General features: G+C 39.9%; 1 protein-coding gene across 2 annotated transcripts in view; it reads right to left on the bottom strand.

Annotated features, from left to right (window-relative positions):
- CTTNBP2NL (CTTNBP2 N-terminal like) overlaps positions 1-22,850 on the bottom strand; it is a 40,920-nt gene extending 18,070 nt beyond the window's left edge. The window contains exons 1-2 of one of the 2 annotated variants that reach the window (XM_039535605.1): positions 22,632-22,850; positions 7,985-8,092 (exon numbers count right to left, since the gene is read on the bottom strand). In XM_039535605.1, the coding sequence (XP_039391539.1) occupies positions 7,985-8,083 (99 nt within the window). In that variant the 5' untranslated portion in view covers positions 8,084-8,092; positions 22,632-22,850. Of the gene's footprint in view, positions 1-7,984; positions 8,093-22,191; positions 22,484-22,631 lie in introns of those variants that run through there. The other variant, XM_039535604.1, reaches the window with a different exon arrangement.
- Between the last annotated feature and the right edge of the window lie 2,624 nt (positions 22,851-25,474).

Here is a 25,474-nt window from a genome sequence, read left to right as displayed (position 1 = left end):
TGATTTCTTGCAAGAGTTCTAGCAGAAGGTGATCCTTAGAAAGGGAGGGTGGTAGCCTCTTGAACTAGTTCAGTGAGGCTCCCCACCTGTAGAGAGCAAGATGGAAAAACGTGCAAAGGCACATTTAGGCGATGCACGGGGGCAAAGGTAAGTAGGAACTTGAAGATAAGGCCATTGCGGAGAAACTAAATGAATTCTTTGCATCGGTCAATCACAGCTCAGGATGTGAAGTAGATTCCCAAACCTGAGCCATTCTCTTTAGGTGACAAATCTGAGGGACTGTCCCAGATTGAGGTGTCATTAGAGGAGGCTTTGGAACAAACTGATAAACAGTAATAAGTCACCAGGACCAGATGGCATTCACCCAAGAGTTCTGAAGGAACTCAAATGTGAAATTGCAGAACTAATAACTGTGGTTTGTAACCTATCATTTAAATCAGCCTCTCTACCAGATGACTGGAGGATAGCTAATGTGACACCAATTTTTAAAAAGGGCTCCAGAGGCGATCCCAGTAATTACAGGCCGGCAAGCCTGACTTCAGTACTGGGCAAACTGGTTGAAACCATAGCAAAGAGCAAAATTTGTTGGGGAAGAGTCAATATGTTTTTGTAAAGGGAAATCATGCCTCACCAATCTACTAAAATTCTTTCAGGGGGTTAACAAGCATGTGGACAATGGGGATCCAGCGGATATAGTGTACTTAGATTTTCAGAAAGCCTTTGACAAGGTCCCTCACCAACGGCTCTTAAGCAAAGTAAGCTGTCATGGGATAAGAGGAAAGGTCTTCTCATGGATTGGTAACTTGTTAAAAGATAGGAAACAAAGGGTAGGAATAAATTATCAGTTTTCAGAATGGAGAGAGGTAAATAGTGGTGTTCCCCAGGGGTCAGTACTGGGACCAGTTCTATTCAACATATTCATAACTGATCTGGAAAAAGGGATAAACAGTGAGGAGGCAAAATCTGTAAGTGATACAAAACTACTTAAGATAGTTAAGTCCCAAGCAGAATGTGAAGAGCTACAAAATGATCTCACAAAATTGGGTGACTGGGCAACAAAATGGCAGATGAAATTCAATGTTGATAAATGCAAAGTAATGCACATTGGAAAACATAATCCCAACTCTGCATATCTAAATTAGCTGTTACCACTCAAGAAAGAGATCTCAAAAAAGATATATTGGAATTGGAAAAGATTCAGAAAAGGGCAACAAAAATGATTAGGGGTATGGAATGGCTGCCATATGAGGAGAGAGTAATAAGACTGGGACTTTTCAGCATGGAAAAGAGACAGCTAAGGAGGGATATGATACAGGTCTATAAAATCATGACTGGTGTGGAGAAAGTAAATAAGGAAGCGTTATTTACTCCTACTCATAATACAAGAACTAGGGGTCACCAAATGAAATTAATAGGCAGCAGGTTTAAAACAAAAACAAGTATTTTTTCACACAACACACAGTCAACCTGTGGAACTCCTTGCCAGAAGATGCTGTGAAGGCCAGTAGTATAATAGGGTTCAAAAAGAACTAGATAAGTTCATGGAGGATAGGTCCATCAATGGCTATTAGTCAGGATGGGCAGGGATAGTGCCAGAAGCTAGGAATGGGTGACAGGGGATGGATCACTTGATGATTATCTGTTCTGTTCATTCCCTCTAGGGCACCTGGCATTGGCCACTGTCGGAAGACAGGATACTGGACTAGATGGACCTTTGGCCTGACCCAGTATGGATGTTCTTATTTTCTTAGGGCAAGGAGCTTGAATCTGATAGGATGAGAAACAAGGAGCCAGTACAAAGAAACAAAAAAGGGCATGACATGGTCAGAGTGACAAGGAAGGAAGGCTGTTTTAGTGGCTGCAATTTATACAGGTGTGTGTATTCTTCCAGTACAAAAGGGCAGCTTTTTATGTTTTTAATTAGTCTGCCAGGGTGCATCTTTTTGTTACCCTTTGGAGGACTGCAGTGACATTTTAACAGAAGGCACATAAACTTCCTATGATGCGTGCTCTTTGTTGCAATATAAATTAAAAATTATGCCATATATAACTCCAGAGATTTCAAAAGTTTATTGAATCAGATGTAGAACGTGTACATCCTACCATGTGCTAGTCTAATGCAATCCTTCTCATCTTGCTGAATAACCATCACACGATTTGAGTAAACTTCAGGATTTTTTGCTAGATATTAACATCTATTTACATAATGTAAATATTGTAGAAAAATGCTATTATTTATTAAGTTATACCTTACCTACATATTAAAACAATCCTGATTTCTGACCTTATGGTTTGTTACACATGTATTTTAGACTGCTCTGTAGAGGAAACGAAGATACAAATTTTCTCTGCCACTTTGTAGTCCAAAACCACCTTCTTTGTAGCTTGTTTTGTCTGTAGTCTTCAGAATACTGGAATATTTGAAACTGTAACATGACCAGTGACACACAGTCAAAACCCACATCAAAATGGGTTTCTACCTGCTTCCAGCTTACTTCTGCAACGCCAATATACAGTTAGCATTAAAAATATCTTTTTCAAAAGTCTGAAAAGACATCTCATGGTAGTGATGGGGAAACACACTGAACAAGAGAAAACAACAGCCTCAGAATTATCAATAAGATGGTTTATCAGAGGATGCAATCAATCAATGGATGCTTGTTTCAGCTCTTAAAATTTTGACACTTGTTCCTAGCAGATCTATTCGTCCCATTTATCCTGTATGCATTTCAGTTAACTATAAGTTCTCTTACCAAGATTTCAGTCCATATCGGTTGGGTACTGATCTTAGCACACTTCTTCAGTGCTTTTTCCTGTAATATTTTCTCCTCATCAAAATAGGAGCATATAGACTGGCATACAATTTGCACCATGCTACTTTACATATGTTTAAAAATATTGTCTATTTTATTCAATTAAATGTTTTAGAATAATTATGATATATAAGTAAATACAAGAAGAAAGAGCTGTAGATCCCAGAGGCTTGGGCTGGTGTTGGCTGTAAATTTTCTGCTGCTCAAATTCTGTCTTGCTTCTAGACTAAGTAGCTTTGTGATTTTTTTCTCTAACATATGTAATATGTTCATAAGGGTACCAAAAGCATCCTGCCAACATTGAGTTCAACTCCAGCCATGACTGTACTAACTCTAGCTTCTGGGATCGAGGTACAAAACACTGCTAGGAGACCTATAATATTCCACCACCTGTTCCACTAGCAAGCCAGTTGGAGAAGAGAGGGATTTTCATTTCCCCTCGGGTAGTACGCTGGGGAAACCACAGTGAAAACTAATTTTGAAGCAAAGTTTTTACTTCTCTTTTCTCACTAACTTCAGTTTTCTCTATACTTTTATTTTGGGGGGGGGGGGGAAGGTGGGAGGCTGTGAATCACATTACAGTTGATCCTTTACTAGAGCTAGGAGAGTCATTAATTTGATTACTTAGCCACTTTACATTAGGTGATCTCCATGAGCAGATCATAATTTCATCTAATTTGTTAATTATTCAAATGTACTTGTCAAATTCTTGGTTGGTTAGTTTTATGCTGTATGAATTGGTCACAAACACTTCACTGCTGGTTAAATCTCCATTTTATTATTGTTGCTCATGCCATTATTTGAATGTACGTACACTGAAGCCATTTTACTTTGGGTCAGCCTCTTCCTTGCACCCTATCAAAAAAATTGCAGGAATGCAGATCTACACTAAAGTACAAACTAAGTGTGTTTCCAGAACATTATACAAAGCTTGTGAGAGAGTAACGGGTGTCCTGAAAAACCAAGACACTGTCTGGATGCAAGAAGAAAGTTCAATAGAGCCTTAAGATACAAGGTTTTTTCAGCACACAGTATTTTTGTATGCTCTGAATTGGACTGAGGCTAGTGGGGCATCTGAAAGGCTAGCTAAGTCAGCACTGCAGGAAGGCAAGCAATGTGCCATTCCAGTTTTGAGATATTGAAAATTGTAACATTACAAGTAATGACAACCCAACCTGAAGTAACCTTTAATATTGAACATGGTCACATTTTACTATTTACTTCAATAAACTGCCAGCTCCATTTCCTCCTTTCTACTGTTCCAGTTTCTCTAACTACAAAATTATTGAACAGATAAAGCACATTTCATCTAATAATAATGGCCTTTCCCACCATATCTCAAAGGCAAAAAGCTAATGTTTGCTCAATTTTTTAGCCACTGGAACCATGAGATTTCACACTATGCATTACTCCTCCAAATAATCCCAGAGATTTACACCTGCACAACTGAGGAGGAGAATAAAAGGAGGAAAAACAAAGACGACAAAAAACAATCCATCCCTAAAAAAACGTGATGTGTCAGCTACAGAATAATCATCACTGATAGCAACATCAGGTTGTGCAGAACTAATGAGGTGATGGCCTGACATATAAGGCAGATCCCAAATCTTGAACCAAGCCAGATCTCATTTCAAATCAAAGGATCCAGCTTTCTTCTGTATACAAATTTAAATCCAATTTCCAATCATCTAATGTAATATAGTGAACTGCAACGTTGCCAGCTTCTTTTCACTTCATTCATGCTGCCCAGTGCTGAAGCCTGGAAAGATAACTTTTGCCGAAACACAACCTGTGCAGACTAAACACAACACTTATATTTGATAGCATGTGGCACTTTCTTATCCAAATGCTTTCTTAATTATAGCTGTGGTTTCTCTGGGTGTTCTCCCTATTTGGGGGAAGAGCTTTACAGAAGACAAAAGCTGCTTGCAGTAAATAAAACTAGACTAGTGCAACAAAAGCAATCTTTTATGAAAACATGTGCAATAACTACCTAAACATCTGTTACCAATAGAACCAGTAGGCATTATAATGCACAGCACAGCAAGGATAGGCTGTAAAACTAACCATTCAGGGGGTTCTCTCTTTGAAGCATATTGGTAACCTTCAAAAGCAGAGAGCTACAGTTAGTTGGCTTTGTCATTTAGTTTTGGATGTTTTAGAATGGATCAAATGTGGAAGAACTGAAGGTAGATCTTTCAAGGTACTACATGTGGAACCTGTTTTTATTTGCCAGCAAACATGCAGAGTCTATGTTAGGCTGCAGAACTGTTCCATTGGTATCCACTGTAAAGGTCCTCCTAATGTGTGATGCAACAGAACTGCCGTGTACAATACTATACAGACTTTTAATAATGGTATCTAGGCACTATGGTGGTTAGTTCCTTAAAAATACATATAAGCAGATACAAGCCCATACAGTGAAAAATCAAAGGGAGAAAGAATGGGGAAGCAGTGTAAAAGGGTGGACATTACCAGAGGGGAAACAGAAAGAGAACATTGTGAGACAACAACATTATCACATCATCTTTAAAAACTCGTGGCGATTGGGGGAGGTCCCGGACGACTGGAAAATGGCAAATATAGTGCTCATCTTTAATAAAGGGAAGGAGGAGAATCCAGGGAACTACAGACCGGTCAGCCTCACCTCAGTCCTGGTAAAATCATGGAGCAGGTCCTCAAGGAATCCATTTTGAAGCACTTGGAGGAGAGCAAGGTGATCAGGAACAGTCAACACAGATTCACCAAGGGCAAGTCATGCCTGACCAACCTGATTGCCTTCTATGACGAGATAACTGGCTCTGTGGGTATGGGGAAAGCAGTAGACGTGATAGATCTTGACTTTAGCCAAGCTTTTGATATGGTCTCCCACAGTATTCTTGCCAGCAAAAAAAAAAAAGCATGGATTGGACGAATGGACTATAAGGTGGATAGAATGCTGGGGAGGTCTAGATTGGATATTGGGGAAAATTACTTCACTAGGAGGGTGGTGAAGCAATGAAATGGGTTAGCTCGGGAGGTAGTGGAATCTCCATCCTTTGAGGTTTTTAAAGCCTGGCTTGACAAAGCCCTGGCTAGGATGATTTAGTTGGGATTGGTCCTGCTTTGAGCAGGGGGTTGGACTAGATGACTTCCTGAGGTCTCTTCCAACCCTAATCTTCTACGAACACCAAGAGTCAATGTCAGAATTGTTGCATGGAATTTTGCAGTTACCACAGAATGCACAGCATGCAGAGAAGCAACCCAGAGCAGCTTTTCACACATACAAGTCAACGGAGGACAGCATTTTGCAATAAAATTGTGTCAGACAGCAGACCCACATGACTATCTATCCCACCTTTAGATTTGAGATAGATGCGGTTAATCTTTGCTACCCAGCCAGAAAGAGATTAACCACTTGCACTAGCTACAACATACATACAAAGTACAGACCATGCAAGATGACTGTAACTGGAATTTTAGCAAGGCCCAGGACAGGAATTATGAACCTAGCTATAAATTCTATGTCACTGTACACAAGTTACCAAATAGTCAACCCTCAGAAAACGTGTCTAATTTTTTTCCCACAATACTTTTGCCTCATTATTCCCACACCCCCACTCTCCCATTTAATATTCCCTCTCAGAAGAGAATAGATGCATTTTAAAACATTCCCTGAAGAACAACAAATCAAGATTGCCAGATAAAATGGAGGAGTCAGCGCCACAGCTAAGAACACCTCATTGAGAACACCCTGTTCTCTGCACTCTCTCATTTAATCCTGAATGCCTTGGATAATTGTAGCTGCCCTGATATAACATAGAGAAAGGAAATCTCAGTTATATAGGACAAACACCACAGGTCAAAATCAGCACCTTCAACCACTGCCCAGAGACAAACAGGAAACCAATGCAAACAATGGAGTAATGAAGAACAGACATAATGGGATCCCTACAAGGGCCAGCTGAAGTTTGAGTGGTCTTAAGGTACGGTTTCCTCAACACATGTTGAGTGCATTGCAATAGACAAACTGCAAGGGGATAAAGGCATAGATAAGGATGACAAGGTCCTGCATCTGAAAGAAAGGGATGCAATTTTCTAGCCAAATGCCGATAGAGAAAACATTACTACTGGTATAGGCCATCCAGATGCTTCTAGAGAGAGACCAGGACTTCAGTCTGTGACAGAGTAACAAGTGATGAATCAGTTACCCCACCGAAGGGGCAGATGCAGTTTTGCAATTTCATCTGGTTGCTTGCCTCTCTCCAGGAGCATTAATTCCATCTTATCAGAGTTGAGTTTCAGCTAGTCAGCCTGGATGCAAACCCCAATATCAGCTACACATTTCTCAACCACACTGTCCAGCTCCAACAAAACAGCACTGTGCCTCACTCACACAGGCAGCGAAGGCTGTGGCACTCCCTTTCTTTTCTAGCAACTTAATATACACACTACATGAAAGGAGGGTACAAGAACACTATGCAGGCTGTCTACACTATGAGCTCTTGAAGAGAACTAGCATGCACAGAAATAGCACTGTAGCTGTGGTAGCAATGCTAGCAGCAGCTGTGCCTCTACTTCCACTAGCAGTGCTACCATGGGCAAACTGCTATTTATATTCCCGTTAACTTGATGAGATCTAGTGCGAATGTGTGTACACAAGCAAAGAAATGACAACCCCCGCCCGAAGTATAGATGCAGCCTTACTATCCCATTGGGGCTATGTTATTCTTAGCACGGAAATGGCATCTGCTTCTTAGGAAGCAGCAGAATAGTCACCCCTGCCAGAGAGATTTTGAGAGCTTATTTTCTCTGCTGTTCTCAAGAGTTTTCTTACTGAAGAAACAGGAACATGTGAAATATTTAATTAAGAAGTTTAAGACTAACCCTTTTAATTCTTCCTGATAAAGAATCAAGAGCAGTTTTGTCATCAGAAAGGAAGTACTGACATTTAAAATGCTCTCTGCACTTAAACAGTGAACTGCTTCCTTTTGCAGCCAACTTTTTGGTAATGAATTCCAAGATATAGATCAATCTACAGCATTGACTATCTAACACTGCTGATATTCAGTGTGAATGTTTAAAAAGTAATAAATCATTGCTGCTAAACCCCACCTTGTGATACAGGCCTTTGGCAGAACCTACAGGAGGATGGTAACATTTCTGACTCAATTACCGTACTTACAACATACCTTTAAGGCATCTATGACAAGATCTCTTGCTTCTAGTTCTCCTTCAAGAATACTAAATAGCGTCAGTAGTTCTGGCTTGCTGAGCTTTTCCAGATTCATTCTGAATACCTGAAAAACAAAAGTAATTAGAAAAGAATTAGTTCACTAGATGTTGCTCTGAACAACACCAAAAGGTAATATTCTAAGACCCAGGAATGCACAACCTTAATTGAACCTAGAAACTTTAGACCTTTTAGTTTTTCACATTGCAAGCTGTATTGTTAAACAAAGGAGAACACATACACACCAGTGTTTTCTTTATGACCTCCAGAACTAGTTGCAGAAGATTGATTTTTCATCTTTTCCCAGGGGTTCACAAGCATATGCATACCCAGATAGTGTGGGCAGAAAATAAGTGCTGATGTACAATATTCACTGAGCTGCAGCCAAAATTAACAGGAGGGAGAAGTGAATTTTTTTTAAATCATGCTACTGTGGATTATGAATCTGAACCATAGAGCTGCAAATGTGCCACTAAGAACTTAATCATGGAGCCATACGTCAGGCATATAATTTGTAGGTTAAAAATGGCTGCTTAAGAACAATACCTTTGCAGTCCAAATTGATCCATTTACCATAAGATAAATATTAAGTTTATAAATTAGCATTTCAAAGCTACATTGTACCTTTTGAGCCATCCCTAATGACATCTCCTGTGGCACAGACTCAAGTCACTCCACAAGATTAATGCCACAGAAACATATACACACGCAGAACTTTGGTTTCTAGTCTCTCTATGGAATTTCTTCAGACCATAGCAGCTTGTGAAATACAATTTTAAGTTGTACATATTAGAATGCAGATCCAATACTTCTGGATACTGCATTTTAATTAAGAGCAACAATAGTCACATCATACATTTTAACAAGTCTGTATGTCTCTATAGTGGAAGCCTAAAATACTCTGCATCGAACATGTATAGGCTGTGAAAAGTCCTAAAATTACAACACATATCCTTCATTGCAAGGCAACAACAGTAAGAGCTAAATGTGTCAAATTCATCCCCAGCTTCTGCCACTCTTTAAACACTTGCTAAAAGTCAAAAAAGTCATGGGATGCATGAACAGACCTCAGTTTGTTATATGGTGCTCAACTGTGCTAGCAAAAGATGGATTTATCCACTGGCTGATTAATTTTTAACCTTTGTTTAGACAAATATATGCAGCAGAATGGAATCCAGTGAAACCTACTACTCTAAAAGTCACTACTACTTTGCAGGTAATTTGCATAATTGTCTTGTGTAGAGCTAAGCAAATAAAGCCATGTTCAGTCTTGTTTAAGCAGACACAAGGTGGGTGAGGTAATATCTTTTACTGGACCAACTTCTGTTGATGATAGAGACAAGCTTTTGAGCTATACAGAGCTCTTCTGACCAGAAGAAGAGCTCTGTGTAGCTTGAAAGCTTGTGTCTTTCACCAGCAGAGGTTGGTCCAATAAAAGATATTGCCTCACGCACCCTGTCTCCCTAATATCCTGGGACCAACACAGCTACAACATTGCAAACAAAAATGGATTATTTACACAGATGAAATTTTCCAGTTTCTGGGAAAGGAAAATTGTCTTGCTCACCCAGAAGAGTAACAACCTTAAGTATCCTCTATAACGTTTCCCAAACTGTGTTCTGCACAATGTGAATAGGTGTTCCGTGAAAGATTCATAATTAGAAAAAAAGGGTTTTTACATTTTTTTTAATTTTTAATTTGGCATATTTGAAGTGTAGTTTACAACTCTTTTTGAATTACTATAATTTAACATAAAACTCTTCTTCCTGTTATTGACAGATCTCGTATTGATATCATGTTGTAAAGAGAACATGACACACAAGCGTGTTGACGTCTACCCCTTTTGGGCACATTTCAGTTAGTGACGTAATACCCCTTCCGCTCAAGGCTGCGCGAACTGCAGTGGTATGCACACACTATTCTCTTTACGCCACGTTGAATATAATATTCACTCAACATGTTCAAACCTGTGGGTCTTTACCGTGTGTGTGATAAGCACAACTAAACTACCTTCGCTTGAAACAATATAAATATTTGTGACAAAATTTGACAAAAATTCAGTATTTCTAAATATTGTTATTAAACCTAATCACCATGGATTTGTGGCTAAAAGAAGGAACTTTGAAACAAAAGGCAAGTTCTTCCGGTACTCCAACTGTGGTCGAAATAAACGAGCAAAATATTGTGACACTTCAAAGTGAGGATGAACAATCACAGTGTTTTGTTGCCAAAAAATCTGTTAGTACTAGTGAGAGTTATCCAAGGTGAAAGAATTTCCACTGAAGTATATCAAAAAACAAGCAGCAGCAGGTGTTAAAAGACCGAAACGAAAGTATGATGAAAGTTATTTTGCTTTCGGTTTTACGTGTGTTGGAAATAAAGATGTTCCTGATGCGCAGTGCGTCGTGTGCAACAAAATACTAGCAAACAGTTCACTGGCTCCTGCTAAACTTTGTAGGCATTTGGAAACCAAGCATGCTGAATACAAAGATATACGTTTTTTCAAGAGGAAGCGTGACTCACTTGGAAATTGTAAACTTTCAATGATTAAAATTGCTAAAACATAACACAAGTGCAACAGAGGCATCTTATCGATGAAGTTACCATATAGCGCTTACTGGATAAGCTCACACTATTGGAGAAATGCTTATCAAGCCTTGCGCGAAAGATACTGTAACGTGCATGTTGAGCGAGCAGTCTGGTAAAAAAATTGATGCTATACAGTTGTCAAATAATACTGTTGCACACCATATTAAAGATCTTGCCGATGACATAGAAAAAGAGCTAGTTTGCCGACTGAAAATTTGCCATGAGTACTCATTGCAGCTAGATGAGTCCACTGACATTTCAGGACTTGCTGTGCTACTAGTATTTGTCCGATATAGATTTAATAATATCATTGAAGAGGACCTGCTCTTATGTGAATCTCTGCAAAGCAACACAACTGGAGAAGAAATATTCAACTGCATCAACAATTTTATCAGAAAGCATGAAATTAGTTGGGGAAAATGTATTGATGTATGTACTGACGGTGCTTGGGCAATGATTGGGAAGATGAAGGGAGCTGTAATGCGAATCATAAGTGTGGCACCAGAAAGCACTAAAAGCCATTGTGTTCTACACAGACAAGCACTTGCAGTTAAAAAAAAATACCAGCATATCTGAAAATTATGCTCGATGAAGCAGTACAAATTATCAATTTTGTCAAATATTGACCACTTCAATCCAGGTTATTTAAAATTGTGAGTGAGGAAATGGGTAGCCAGCACAAAGCGCTTCTTTTACATATGGAAGTGAGGTGGCTATCCAGAGGAAAAGTGCTTGTGAGGCTTTTTGAGCTTTGTAGTGAACTACTGGTATTCTTCACTTCAGATAATTCAGGATGAAAATTTAATGACTGTCTGACAAATTCCTCATGGCTAAAGAGACTTAGGTATCTTGCAGATATTTTTGCAAAATTTAATGAAATTAATCTGTCGCTGCAAGAAAAGACTGTGACCACTTTTACTACAATGGATAAAATTTCGTTGTTAAAAAAGAAACTGGAATTCTTGGCATCTTCTGTAGAACAGAATAACTTCCCTACAGTACATGAATTTCTGACTGAAATAAATTCTACAGTCCACGAAGTTTCTAGCACTATTTTATAGCACTTACGTGACTTGCAGGCTTCTTTATTAGAATATTTTCCTACAACTACTAATGATAATGCTTGGGATCGAAATCCGTTTGTAATTACAGCCAAACCAGTTGGCTTTACTGCGCACAATTATGAAAGCCTAATTGACTTAATTTCTGACTCCGATGTGAAACTAAAGTTTAAGGATCTGCCGCTGAATAATTTTTGGAGCAGCCTAATAGAAGAGTACCCAATGTGGCTAAACGTGCAGTTTGAGTGCTCCTTCCTTTTGCTACAACTTATTTGTGTGAAACGGGATTTTCGTATTATACTGCAACAAAAACCAAATATAGGAGTAGACTTGATGCTGTGTCTGACATGAGGATTCAACTTTCCAGCATTATTCCTAATATTAAGTGAATTTGTGACAGAAAAATGCAGAAACACCAATCCCATTAAATCCAAATTTGTATTTCTGTTTATAAAAATAGATTTTCCTAGTAAAAATCTAATTTGTTTGGTGTTTGTGTATATATAAAACAGGTTTTTTTTAAAGTAGAACACTGTTTCTAATTTTGACTCTTGCACTTGATTTTTGTACTACTTTATATGCACTTTCCAGTTAGAAACTGTTAGTTCAAGTTGTTTTAAATTTGTATTTTTGCTTTGTTTATAAAATAAAATATATTTGAGCATAAATAACACAATTTTTTATTTGAAAACCAAACGACTACAAAATAATATTATAAGTGTTCCGTAATAGGCTAAAAAGTGTTCCATGGCCAAAAAAGTTTGGGAAACGCTGCTTTATACACTTTAAGAGGAATTTAAAGTAATGATCTATTCCTCCCCTCAGCATTAGTCAGAGGGCACTCCATCTATGAAATAATATTCTTGTTTCACTCAAAGTCCAGTGTGAAATATTAAAACAGCAAAGTTTCAGCAGAGCAGTACAGCTTTTTTATAGGGCTTTTCTGGGTAGACTTATACTGGCATGTCTAGAGAGTCTTCTTAAACGAAAGCACAGCTATGGCTGTTTATGGTACTGTGGTTGTGTTAAAATGCAATGTAACTAGCCATTAAAGAGCTGTCAGCGTAGCATGCGTTCAGTACTGCAGCTAAATGAATTTACTGTCTGAGGGAAAGAAGTGTGACTGTATAATAAACAGTTTGGTAAACCTCTAAATGTCTGGTTTCATGATTTCCAACAAGACCAGCCAGCCATAAGTTGGGGCCTTCAAGACAGAGGAGGAAGTGGTTCTCCAAGGAGCAGCAGGAGAAAGTTAAAATTCCCTATAGGGAGGGAATTCCCTTCTGACAAGTTGCTACCCTACTTAAAAGCTGTGAATACTTCTAGGCAATTCCAACAAGATATAGAGTTCCATTTCTACACTGGACAATGACTGAGTTAGAGACTACCTCTTAATTTAGATATGAGTAACCAAATCAATACGAAATTTACTGCTCTGGATTAACAAACCCACTTTTGTTCGACTCACTGAAACATGGTTTTATTTGTACTAAAAATAAATAAATAAAATAATCAAAGAGGGGCATGACCTGTTGCTTAAACAAACAAAACACAGCTATAGGAGAAGTCTTGAAACTGTCAAATAAATGCCTGGAAAATTCTCAACAACAAAATCCCACCTTCCTGCTTTGTTCATGCAAATTGGTGAACTGCCCAGGATTATTTGCTTACAGATACTAAATTGATGTTAAAACACAAACTAAAAATATTCAAACATTTTCAGAGAGAGTCTTCTTAAATGAAAGCACAGCTATGGCTGTTTATGGTACTGTGGTTGTGTTAAAATGCAATGTAACTAGCCATTAAAGAGCTGTCAGCACAGCATGTGTTCAGTAAATGATTACAATTTTGAAGTTCATATTTAATGCCACACTTACAGCAAAGGGAAGACAACTGGATTTAAAGCAGCCTTTTTTCTTGAAGAGCAAGCAAATACAAATAATAAGGAAACTAAGGGTATGGCTACACTTGCAGCTGTACAGCACTGCCACGGGAGCGCTCCCGCGGCAGCGCTTTGAAGTGCGAGTGTGGTCGCAGCGCCAGCGCTGGGAGAGAGCTCTCCCAGTGCTGCAGGTACTCCGCCTCCCCGTGGGGATTAGCTTACGCTGAGGCACTGTTTACACTGGCGCTTTACAGCGCTGTAACTTGCTGCGCTCAGGCGGGTGTTTTTTCACACCCCTGAGCGAGAAAGTTGCAGCGCTGTAAAGTGCCAGTGTAGCCAAGGCCTAAAGGAGAACATGTTTCTTTTCATGTGAATACTTCCCCTGAAGGGCAAAAGTTGAGGCCATTTCCACTACTGTTCACAGACAAATTCTTTCTACCCTGGGTCATCTTTGCAGAACTAAAAGCCCTGAGATAATAATCAGATTCAGAACATTTTACAGTTGCAGTTTGGCTTTCGATGCTTTGATCTCTGCTGCAAGTGTTCTTTATTTCAGAAGAGGGCTTTCTGAACCAGCAAATACATTTAACATCCATGGGTTCTGGAACACAGTCCCCACATTCAAAATTTTAATTAGAGCTTTGTTGAGATTTGCCAGGAGGGTAAAGGGAAGACTTCTTTAAACAAGAGTGGACACTTAAGAAGAATTTAATTTGGCCCAGCTTTTTAAAGATGAAACACCTGAATTATTTTGTCATTTTCATTTCAAAACAGAGTTTTAAAGTCAGCACATGCAGTGTATAGCATACTACAGCATTTTAGGAAAAAAATGCTGTATCCCAACCAATGCCCTGAAGTACAAAAAAACAGCTATATTCAGGACAAAGGGGGAAAAAAAATCAGAGGATTGGTTGGAGGAGTGAAGAACGGATTTCTTCAATGAACAATATATTTGCTCTATCTTCATTACCACTAGAGTTGGGTGACTAGTACAATTTTTCTCTAAATATTTGTTTGAATATTTAAACATATGCTTTGAGTTCACTCCCCTGCATATTTGTTTTCCACAAATATGCTAAGAAATTAAATTACTTTGCAGGGATGATCACCAAAACAGATTTTAAGCCAACATTTGAAGGAGGCAAATTTGAAATGAATGTTATTCTCACACACTCAAGTAATAACACACCATCCACTTTAGTCGTGCATCCAAACAAACATCGCAAAATTCAAATATTGAAAAACAGAAAACTACTTCCAAACAAGTTACAGACCAAGTTATCTTCAGGAAATTACTCAAATCATTTTGAATATACACTTCCAAAAACTAATCTGTTCCCAATCAGTTTTAATCCTTAACCAGTAAAGTCTGTGGATTCCCAATGAAATTAGACTGCTTATATGCCCATTTTCAGACATTTGAGCACATTCTTGAGACTAAGTTTGGCACATGTTAGGAGACATACTTGTTCCCTAGTCTCTTTCTGAGCGTAGTGTTACTTGGCATTGTCATCTTGCATTAAGTGGCTTCAAAAATACAAGACAGTTTTCAACCACATTTATTCCAACTGCTTCAAATAGACTTTGCTGGGAGGTCATATTCAGGTGCTATTGTCTGAGGAATATTCTAACCTATAAATCTGAAACAGGAACCACTTGTAGACATGATCTGAACGTCCATAATACATCCAGGTTTGTCTGCAGGATATTTTGCCGAGACTAAATCATTTAATGTATTCTTACTTTAGTATAAGAGCGCTCATGGAGTTTAAAACTTAACTATAAACTTCTGCACAGGAACCTGGATGTTCCTCCACCCTAGGACGGACTTTCAACATGTGCTCCATCTGCTGTATAGGCTGTCTGGCCATGAAGCCAGAATCTGGAATATTTCAGGGTTTGCCAAGCCTGGAAGGCTGTGGATAAGATTCTGCAAGATAAATGCCTTTGACAGAAGAATCAGTAGAAACCTAAAAGCTGATCTAAAACTTTTTTTTAAAAGAGCAAATAAATTCATTAGTGATCTAGTGTATTTTATCATAATATAGTTAATATTTTTCAGTTCTATAGTCAAAGGAGCCCAGTGAACCTTGCCCACAGAAAGCCTGAGCTCATCTGTGAGGTATGCCTCACCTCCATTTTACAGTAATTCAAGGCATAAAGTGTTTTCCCAAGGTCTCTCAAACAGTGGCAGAATCAGAAAGACAACCCAGAAATCCACTTTCCCAATATTCTGCTTCAACCATGCAGCCTCTTGTACTCAATTTTACCTCCTCATTATCTACACTTAAAATTTCGACTGCTTTTCCAGTTTAGGAGACTCATATTTGTATGAGCTTGATTAGATTCCCATTTCGGTAGGACATTGCATTCTTAATGACTATTCTGTGGGTAGACAATTGCTGGAGAATTGTAAACTGATCAATAAACTTTTTTAGACACAGTTGTGCAAGACTAGAAACAAGACACCTCTCTCATGCCTGGAATTGTTTGGTTGACAATTATGTTACGTCCATGATATGAAATAGCTGGCTAGTTATAATAGCTATTTTGTACTGCGCAGAAAATGTGTAGTGCCATTTATAAACAGAAGAAGAGAACAGAATCATAACATCCAAAAAAACAACTCCCATGACTATCTAGAATTAATTTGACAGGTTGGGACCACGGTAAGGGATATGGCTTTGTTTTCAGTTTTTAAAATTTACCATCTTAAGTAGGCACTTTTAAGTTTATGAACTGTATGATTGCCATGGACAGATTTTAAATCTCAACATCCTGACTGTTCGCCCAGGAAATGCATGACTTCATTTTAACAGTGGGTCAGTTCTTCCACAGACTAATTTATGAAGGTTAAGACTGAATCAGTATTTACAGGAAACAGTATCAAATCATATTTTGTGAGATGTTCACTATTAAGTTGTATTAGTTCAGTGAAGAGAAGACATAAATTTAAAATAAGACAAGTATTTTCTTTTATCAATGAAGAAAGCTGATATTTTCCCCTGTAATTTTTGAGGTCCTAAAGGTGGCAAAACTAACTGCACTAACACCAGTATTTAGTACTATTCTGAACATCAATTTTCACATTGAAAAAATGGAAAACCAGCATCTGTTTTATCAGCAGTACACGGAGAATTATGCTTATTTCCACATTAGCTCACATCAGCACATCCTCTGCAAAGCTGTAAGAGCTTCCTACTATGGTGCACTTGCTTGCCACCACTGCTCACAAACTGGATTTAAGTACAAATAAGAGAGGAGTTCACAGTTGACCACTGCCTGCAGCCATAAGCACAGTGACTATCCAATATGTTCTGGTAACTTAGAACACAGTGCTAACCTTTATAAATTCAAAATGGTAATGCTTTGACCAAAGCATCTCCTATTTCTATAGCACCATACACTTACAAAGTGCTAACGAACCAAGTCCCTGCCTCCAAAGATATTATTCTAAAGAAGCACTTCATAACACTCCTGTAAGACTAGCTATATAAACTAGTCAGTACGTATACTGGCTTGCACTTTAACTTTCAACTTCATGAAGCTCAAGATACTTTGAGATGGTGGACACACCCATACACACACTACAGCCTAACAGCAACAAGTCACATACAAGTAAGCAATAACTGTACTCAGAGCACAGTTCACCCAGCCATGCTGTATGTCTTAATAACGAAAAATCTCACAAGACAGATATAATTAAAAGAGTATTTTGAAAAAAAAAATGCACTTGCACTACTATGGTTTTAAGACACTGGGTAAAGATCACTTACTACACCTTGCAGATCGCACATTGCTGAACCAATGCACATTTAGAAATGGAACCCATCTAACCCTTTTATCTTGAAGGATGCTGGTGGGGGGAAGAAGGAAGAACTAAAAGTCAACCCAATTTATTTTAGTGCCCAATTTCAGAAGAACGCCAGATGTCTCTGAATCAAAAAATAACTCACAGGCCATTACACCAATAAATTCCATCGTCTCTCTGAATCCTATCATGGGTCACTCTAGGCATGTCCTTTATATTGTTAAGTTCCCTAATTTCGCCCCCTCTAAATACTATTCAGAGGACTGTTCCCTCTCTATCCCTGCACAATTTCCCCCCCACCCCTTAATACCACACACACATTCATCCTGCCAAGTAGATTTTCACATGCAAACTGGTGAGAACTGACCGAGCACCTCTATATTCCTAATAAAAAGCTCCACTTGCAACAACTTTAAAAACCAATATTTAAGGAATAACAATTAGAACATTACACTTCACATCCAGTACAATATGTTAACCTGTGTGAACACACAGAGCTCAAACCACAAATACTACAGTATTTAGTCTTATAGAATAAATATTTGTATTGAGTCTGAGATCTGCTACACTTTTAAGACAGTAATCAAAAGTTCAGACCTTAAACAAACAGAAATGATTATTGCTTGTCTAAAGGTAAATTTCCTTTTAGCTGTGCTATGCTTTTTTGAGCAGAAACATAATTTTATACTTGAAAGCAACATTTCTTATGGAACATTTTCTTCTGAGCCTGTTAATATTTCCCTTAAAATAACCTACCTTCCAGAAGTTATCATGAAATACACACACACAAAATTAAAAGAAATTTTAAATATAAATACTTAAACATAATCTAACAGTTGTATTTGAACCTAATTATTCTGAGCATACAGTGTTGGAGGAAAGGATGAGGTAGGCTACCAAATAATAGGAGTATTTCAGTATATTTAATCATGTAAAATACCTGCACAGATAATTATGAAGGCACTAGGCTACATTCTGCTTGTAGTCATGAATGTAAATCTGAAGTCCTCAGCCTAACAGAAGAATCTGATCCACTGACTCCAACGGAGCTTGATGACATACTCCATGACTTCTAAGGGGCCAGTATTCTAATTAGACAAGAACCTAACCACACCACTCTTGAAAAGAACACACAGCCAAATGCGTAATAGAGATCTGTCAGACAGTTCACATACACTTAAGGATTTGACTCATGTGTCTTGCGCTCTTCCTTGCAACATCTTACACAGAACAGAAGTGGCATTTTCCTCTAATGACTGGGGATACTTCCTGTCTTTTCATAGGCTATGGCTACAAATATGCTGGTTTTTCAACAATGCTTCTGTGTCTACAGCTCTGAATAAGCCTCATTTTAACTCCTCATAGCTAAAAAGGGGCTGATATTTTCAAAAGTCCACAGGCATTCAGATACCTTAGTAATAGAAGCCATACAAGAACCTAAAAGGATAGTTTGGAAATCAGTGAAATAAAAATATGCTGTTGTATACATAGAATGTTGTGTCTGTGCTTTCAGTTACACTATTCAAAAACAGGCATACCACTCTCTCTAACTTCTTGTCTTTCCTCAAATGTATCAGGCAGTAAGCCAAAACCACAACAGAGATTTAAGTTAAAATGAGTAGCATTTGGGGTTATTTTTGGGGGGTGAGGGAAGGTGGAAGATTTAGACAAAAGGCAAAACAAAGCAATCCCTCCCCCAAAATAAGGTCCCCACACCAAGTTATTGTTAAAATATTCTTTAAACTGTGATGACAAACTCATCCCTAAAATCCCCCTGAAGTATCTCCTTCTGTTTTCTAGAACTACAGACTACAAATACCACACTTGAAACCCCTGTATATAAAATCCTCCTGCTACATCTCTGGATGGCAAATCTCTTCATTTAAGAAAAAGCAAATCACCTATTCATTTCTGCTATCCCTTAATCTCTGTCCTGTGCTAATGGTCTGCAGACAAGAGCTCTGGAAGATGACTAAAGACTAAAAGCCAAATAATACATATCTTTAAGTCAAATACAAACACAAAATAAGCCACCTTCAAACTAAGATGCTCTGCACAGACACATGAAGACTTTTTTCTGGCTGGGAGCCAGTTAAGACCAAAACTTTTTTTAAATGCACAACAGAAGCATATTTGTGTTAAGAATGGACTGACCAGACATTTCTGGGGTCAATCATCTCAGGTTAGAGAGCTTTCTTCTAAAAATGAATGTTTAGATAAAGAGCTTGAAAAATCCATGTGTCTTCTTGTCACTATATACATATAAGACCTGACACTGTTAAGTTCTAGCAAAGAATCCTGTGGCACCTTATAGACTAACAGACGTTTTGCAGCATGAGCTTTCGTGGGTGAATACCCACTTCTTCGGATGCAAGATTCTTTGCTGCTTCTACAGAACCAGACTAACATGGCTACCCCTCTGATACTTGTTAAGTTCTAAATACCTTCAACACCAACTGAATTCAGATGCATTCAGCACCTTATAGCATGAGGCACTATGTTTCTAGCCCTAATGTTTGCAAAGATACAGGTGGTTTACATTTCAGAAGCTGGCAGATGAAATTTTGTCTTCCTGAGTCTGTGCACAGCTCCAGTGACTCTGTTGCTGCTGGAAGCCTTGCTGAGCAACTGCAGAATAGTTGATAATTAGTTAATAAGACCAAAGTAATTTTCACTGAAGCCCTGAGGGTTCTGAATAGCAGCAGAGAAATTCAAGATTCATGTAAATTTCACACTTGGGAAAGTTGTAGCACAAATCCTGCTAAGCAAGGCTCACAGAGGATCATGCCTAAAAGCAGACTAGTAAAGAGAAGAGTGGCAGAGATTTTTTCCTTGCTTCCTTGCAGCAGCCAGGATCATGAAGCAATATTCTCCTCTTCCTCATTAGCAGGAGTTCTGGGTTTCCATTGGAGGCATTACTCCAGGGCTTGGCTCCTAGAGTGGGCTTCCCCACCCTTGCCTTTTGTACAAACCTCTCACTATTAGGCTTAGTTCTAAGGCTAGAAAGTGTCTGGTAAATTTTTGAGACCTAATTAGATACATTTCTGTTCCTTACTTTATTCTGTCAGCAATTCCCTGACAGATATTCTTCATGCCTCTTTCCTCCATTTAGAGAAGAGGGGATTTCCAGAGCTAATTCCAATGCTGGTCTGTGAACTAGCCAGCAATGGTGTCAGCTAGAGTCTCAGCCAACACCCCATCCATTATAGACCAAGGATGTAAAATTTCATGACATCTATTGGGCCTCTGAATCAGAGTCTGTTCTCGGAGAAGTCAAACACTGGTTCATGAATACTGTGCACACAGACCAGATTGTGTGACTGGGAGGCACCTAAAAAGGAACTATCCAAAATGACTGATCTACATTTTAAAAAAGATGATGGATTGTTTGTCAAATCCAGAAGCCCCAAAACTGGTTCAATAAGGATAGGTGGCTTGTTGCCCATTTATCTCCTCAAATTCATGTTTCAGCAACATGCAAACAAAGAATTGCTAAGAGAATCCACAAAAATATAAAGGTTTTTTTTTTAAAAACACACATAAGTTATCAACCTTTTAACTTTTGCTTCAGAGTGCAAATTGTAGATAAGAAAAAAGGCAAAAACCTGAAGTTTTCTTACCAAAGACTATTAAATATCTACATAATAAATTAGAGAGAGATTATTTAGAAAGGCTTGGAAGATAACAGCTTTAAGTTAGGTGTTGTTTTTGTTTTGTTTTACATGGAGAAAGAATAGTCAATTTCACTGTTTTAAAGCCCTGATAGCCCACCTGTTAATGGCTTTACTGCAGGGTGAGGGATTTGTGATGGCCATTTCAGCATCTCTGTTTGGAATGACATGTGCTTATGCAGGTCTGCTACGAGTCTGTCCCTATCTTTACTTTGCCAATAGCTGTTGAGGCTTATACTTCCATGTTAAGTATTCTCTGCCTCTTTCCTGTAACATAGCGAAGATGGTGCCAGTTCAACATCTTCAGTCTTTGAAGATAAGAAGCTGCTGCCTTTCTTTGCTCTTATTAGTTTGCTTCTCATTTTTCTCCATGGGATACCACTATGCAACTTTTTATGATTTTCACTTTTAGCTTCTGCTCCATCTTCCAGGTAAGAACCCACTTCCTGCTAGAGATGCCAAGAACTTCTACTGTCTGTTATTAAAGACACAAGGTGGACAAGGAAATATCTTTTATTCAACCTCACCCACCTTATCTCTCTAACATCCTGGGACCAACTCAGCTACGTCTCTGCATACTCTGGGTTAACACATTCAGGATTTCAAAGACTATATCCAGCCCCGATCAGAGACATTTCGCTCTACATCTTTTAGTGTTTTGTCTAGTCTAGTTTAAGATGGGGCAAAACAAGAGCATCACTATTTCCTCTGGAAGTCCATTCCATGTCCATCTCACTGTTATGAACTTGGGAAGGAGGGGAGAAGCACACACTTCAGCCTGAAGAATTCCTTACTTACTTGCAGCTCATGGGAAACCCTTTTGAATAAATACAGTTCTTCCCCGCCCCACCCCTTGGTGTTTACATCCTTCAGATACTTGTGGACAGGCCTTTACTCCATTCTGTTTTCCCATTTCACAATTGTATTTGCACATAGGAGACATTAGTGAACAAACTCCAGGAACCATAACGCCGCTAGGATTATTTTTGAGTGACACAACGAAAGGACAATCAGCACCAAACAAATGTACACTCGCTTTATACATTTTCACAAAGGTGTGCGCGCAAACTTCTCGGGAGTCTCTTGATATCGATGCACCTTGCGGCCAGTTTCCCCCTTTTAAAACCAGCAGCAAGTAAATAAAAATCTCACCGGTAACGCGTAAGGGTCTCAACCGCTAACAGGGTCCACGGGACGAGAACCGTGGCGGGCTTTCCTGCCCCTCCCGCCTATGGCGCGGAGACAGGAGCAGCACGGTCCGTGCCCGAGGAGCGCGGCGCTGAGGCGGGATGATAAAGCGCAGACACCGGTTTGAAGTTGGTGCTTTCACCCGGGACACTTTATTTGTTCTCACGGGCGCAAGGTCCCGGCCCCCCGCGCGGCGCTGCTCACTCCCCCCTGCGGGACACCTGGCGCGAGCTCGGCTCCCGGCCCCGGCCCCCCCCAGCCGAGCCCGCCCCGCTGCGGACGAGGAGCGCGACGTTAGCCGCCAACCGGCGCAGCGTGCCCGGGGAGGGGGCCACGCGCCCCCAACGGCCGCTCCTCACGGCCCCAGGGCGGGGCCAAGCAGCGCCCCCCAGCGACGCACTGACCTGACCCGGGCCCCGTCCAGCTCCGCACCCGCCGCGCCGCCGCTACCACCCGGCCGCGCTCCCCATCCAGGCTCCTCCGCCTGGCCCCGCGCCGACTGACATCGCGCCCGCCAATCGCCGACCCAGCCGACCGGGACCCACAGCCAATCAGCGAGCGGAAGAGCGGGGCGGGGCGGGGCGCCGGCCGCCGGGGACGCCGCCAGCCAACCAGGGCGCGGCGCTGGGAACGGAGGGGCGGGGCGCGGGGCTGAAAATCCCTTTTGTTCGCGCTCCTGGAGGGAGAGTGCGGGGCTGTGATTGATACGTCACTTCCGGGGGTGGAGTCTGAGGTTGAGCTTGTAGGCAGAGGCCTGGCCTTGAGGGGGCGCTGTTCCCAGGCTGTGCAATGCCCGGGGGTAGAGGGTCTGGGATCCTTCCCCTGTCTCTAGCCCCAGCCTGGGGCAGGGGAAAGGGGGGCACTTTCTCCCCTACTCCCCAATTTTCCCCTCACCTCACTTAATGTAGAAGGAGCAGCAGAAGCCAGACACTAAGTTCAATTTCAACTTCACCGCGGCGCTGTCTGTGCCACAGGGCCTCTACCACCAATAACATGACTGATAAGCTGTCCCTGCTCCTCCTGGGTGCTTACCATGTGCCTGATCAATAATTCAGATAACCGTTGGCATCGGCCTTATGCTGGCACTGCCTGTTTGGTTCCTTCAGGCCAGAAAGGGGAGGAAGCCTGATCGGTGTCAGATGGTGCCAATGAAGCACCAATGCAGGATAGCACCTCCCTCTTTCTTTTCTTGCAACCTCAAACTAGAGGTCATCCTCCCAAAGGTTTTGTCACTTCCATCACAGCACTAAGACAGCTGATTTTGCATTCCGAGCACACATTTAGTGTGTAAGCTTTTTAGGCCAGGTAACATCTTGGTTTTGTGCAGTGCATAGCAAAGTAGGACCTCAGTCTTAGTTGGGCCGGGCCCTCGCTGTACTAAGTAAATCCATTTAGTCATGCCATTGTTGGTGACATCATAGCAGAATTTTCAGAAGCCTTCATGATTCATCACTAATTTACAGCGCTCAGCAGCTGTCCCCTCACTGATCTGCTGCACACCATCATCCATCTCCTTACTGATTGTCCCCTGCTACGATGATCCTCTATCATTCCTTCCATAATAACTTTTGCAAGTTTCCATCTGTACAGCTGTTGTGACCAAAATACATAAGTTGGCATATTTTGCTTTCTGACATCAGGGTTTGCTTCTCAAATAATATTTCTAATATAGGCATTCATCTCCCCCTCTTCCCCCATACAGGAGATAGCAAGAGTTGTTGCCAGCACCACCTTTCAAAAGTTTCAGTTTTCTTCTTGTCAGCAGCATTAATTTATCGTGATTCACATCCCTAAATCATGGAAAAAATTATGCTTTTCACTAGTTATACCTGCATACATTTTGAAATGCCACATTTTTTCCACACTTTCTTGAGAGGCCATACTTGAGCAAGCCCTCCCTAGTTGTCTTCCAACTTCTTTGGAAAAGCCTCCTTGCTTTGATATAGATAAGATATATCAAATCAAGGAGGTTTTTATATATAATGCCATTGTAGCTTGTCAATCATGAGATCTGCTTGGTACTACCATAATACAAAAATAAGATGGAATTTTATCACTTTGCAGCCCCCAGTGCACTGAACTTAGACATGTCGGTTCAAATCCCTACCTCTTCCATGGGTTCACTTTGTGATGCTGGGCAAGTCAAAATTTCTGTCTCTCAGTTTTCTCCTCAGTAAAATAATAATGATGCTACTGCACTCTCATATAGTGCTTTTTATAGAGTAATAATACCTGCTGCAGAGAGTGTTATGAGGCTTAATAAATATTTGAAATATACTTTGAGATCCTAAATAAGACACCAGGAAAAATTAAAAGTAATAATTTACATTCCCAGACCTTTTAATCTTTAAAGCATTCTGCAAACCTCTAATTAAATGTGTTATTGTAATGCATTATTACTGGAAAGATAAAATTTTCCTTTGCTGCTTAGGCAGAATAATGTAACTATTTCTGAAGTGAAGAAAATTAATGACAGTGACAACATAGAAATTGCCTTCACTCTGAGCAGCATCTTTCCTGTCTGTTTGTTTTTAAACACTGGTTATGCAAATACTACCTCTCTAATAAGAAAACAATGTAGAGCAGGTGTTGTCTGCAGAAAAAATTCTGTATTTTTGACAAATCCTAATTCTAATAGGAAAAGCACAGGACAAATTGAAAGGTAAATAAGATGAGAGTTTAGTAAGATCGGTCAGCTCAGTTCCTGGAGTAAACCACTCACTCATTGGAGTTTAAGCCTTTCTTTTGATCACATTAATTGATTCCCGAGAGAGAGAGAGAGCGTTCAGATGGATTATTTTGTTGTTGTTCTTTTTTTTAGAAGTACTCCAGAATGGTTTTAGTGCATGATAAAAAACTTGTTCTAATGAAATCACACACTCTGTGAGCTGCTTTGTAGCTGGGGGTGGTTTTCTAGTTGTATTTATTATTATTATTTAGCATTTGGGCACTGTACAAGACACAAAGATAATCCTGACCCCAAAGCTCAAAATTAGAACAAGAGAAACAAAGCTTTTGTCTAAAACAAAGTGATTTCTAAACCGTCCTAAGCAGCAATTCCTTTGCAGTGAACAACTGTAGTAAACCAGTGACTGATCCTTTTTCCTTTTATTTTTAATGAGAACTGTGTTCGGGTAAACAGCTCTTAGGGAGAAAGGGACAGATTGTCAGCTGCTGTAAAGCAGTGTAGCTCAGCTGAAGTTGATGGAACTATGCTTATTTACACTACCCAAGGATTGTGGGCTTT

This window comes from Mauremys reevesii, linkage group 4 (genome assembly GCF_016161935.1).
Source record: "Mauremys reevesii isolate NIE-2019 linkage group 4, ASM1616193v1, whole genome shotgun sequence".
NCBI classification, from domain to species: Eukaryota; Metazoa; Chordata; order Testudines; family Geoemydidae; genus Mauremys; species Mauremys reevesii.
The sequence above is the reverse complement of the archived record's forward strand: the minus strand, read 5'-3'. Positions and strand labels throughout refer to the sequence as shown.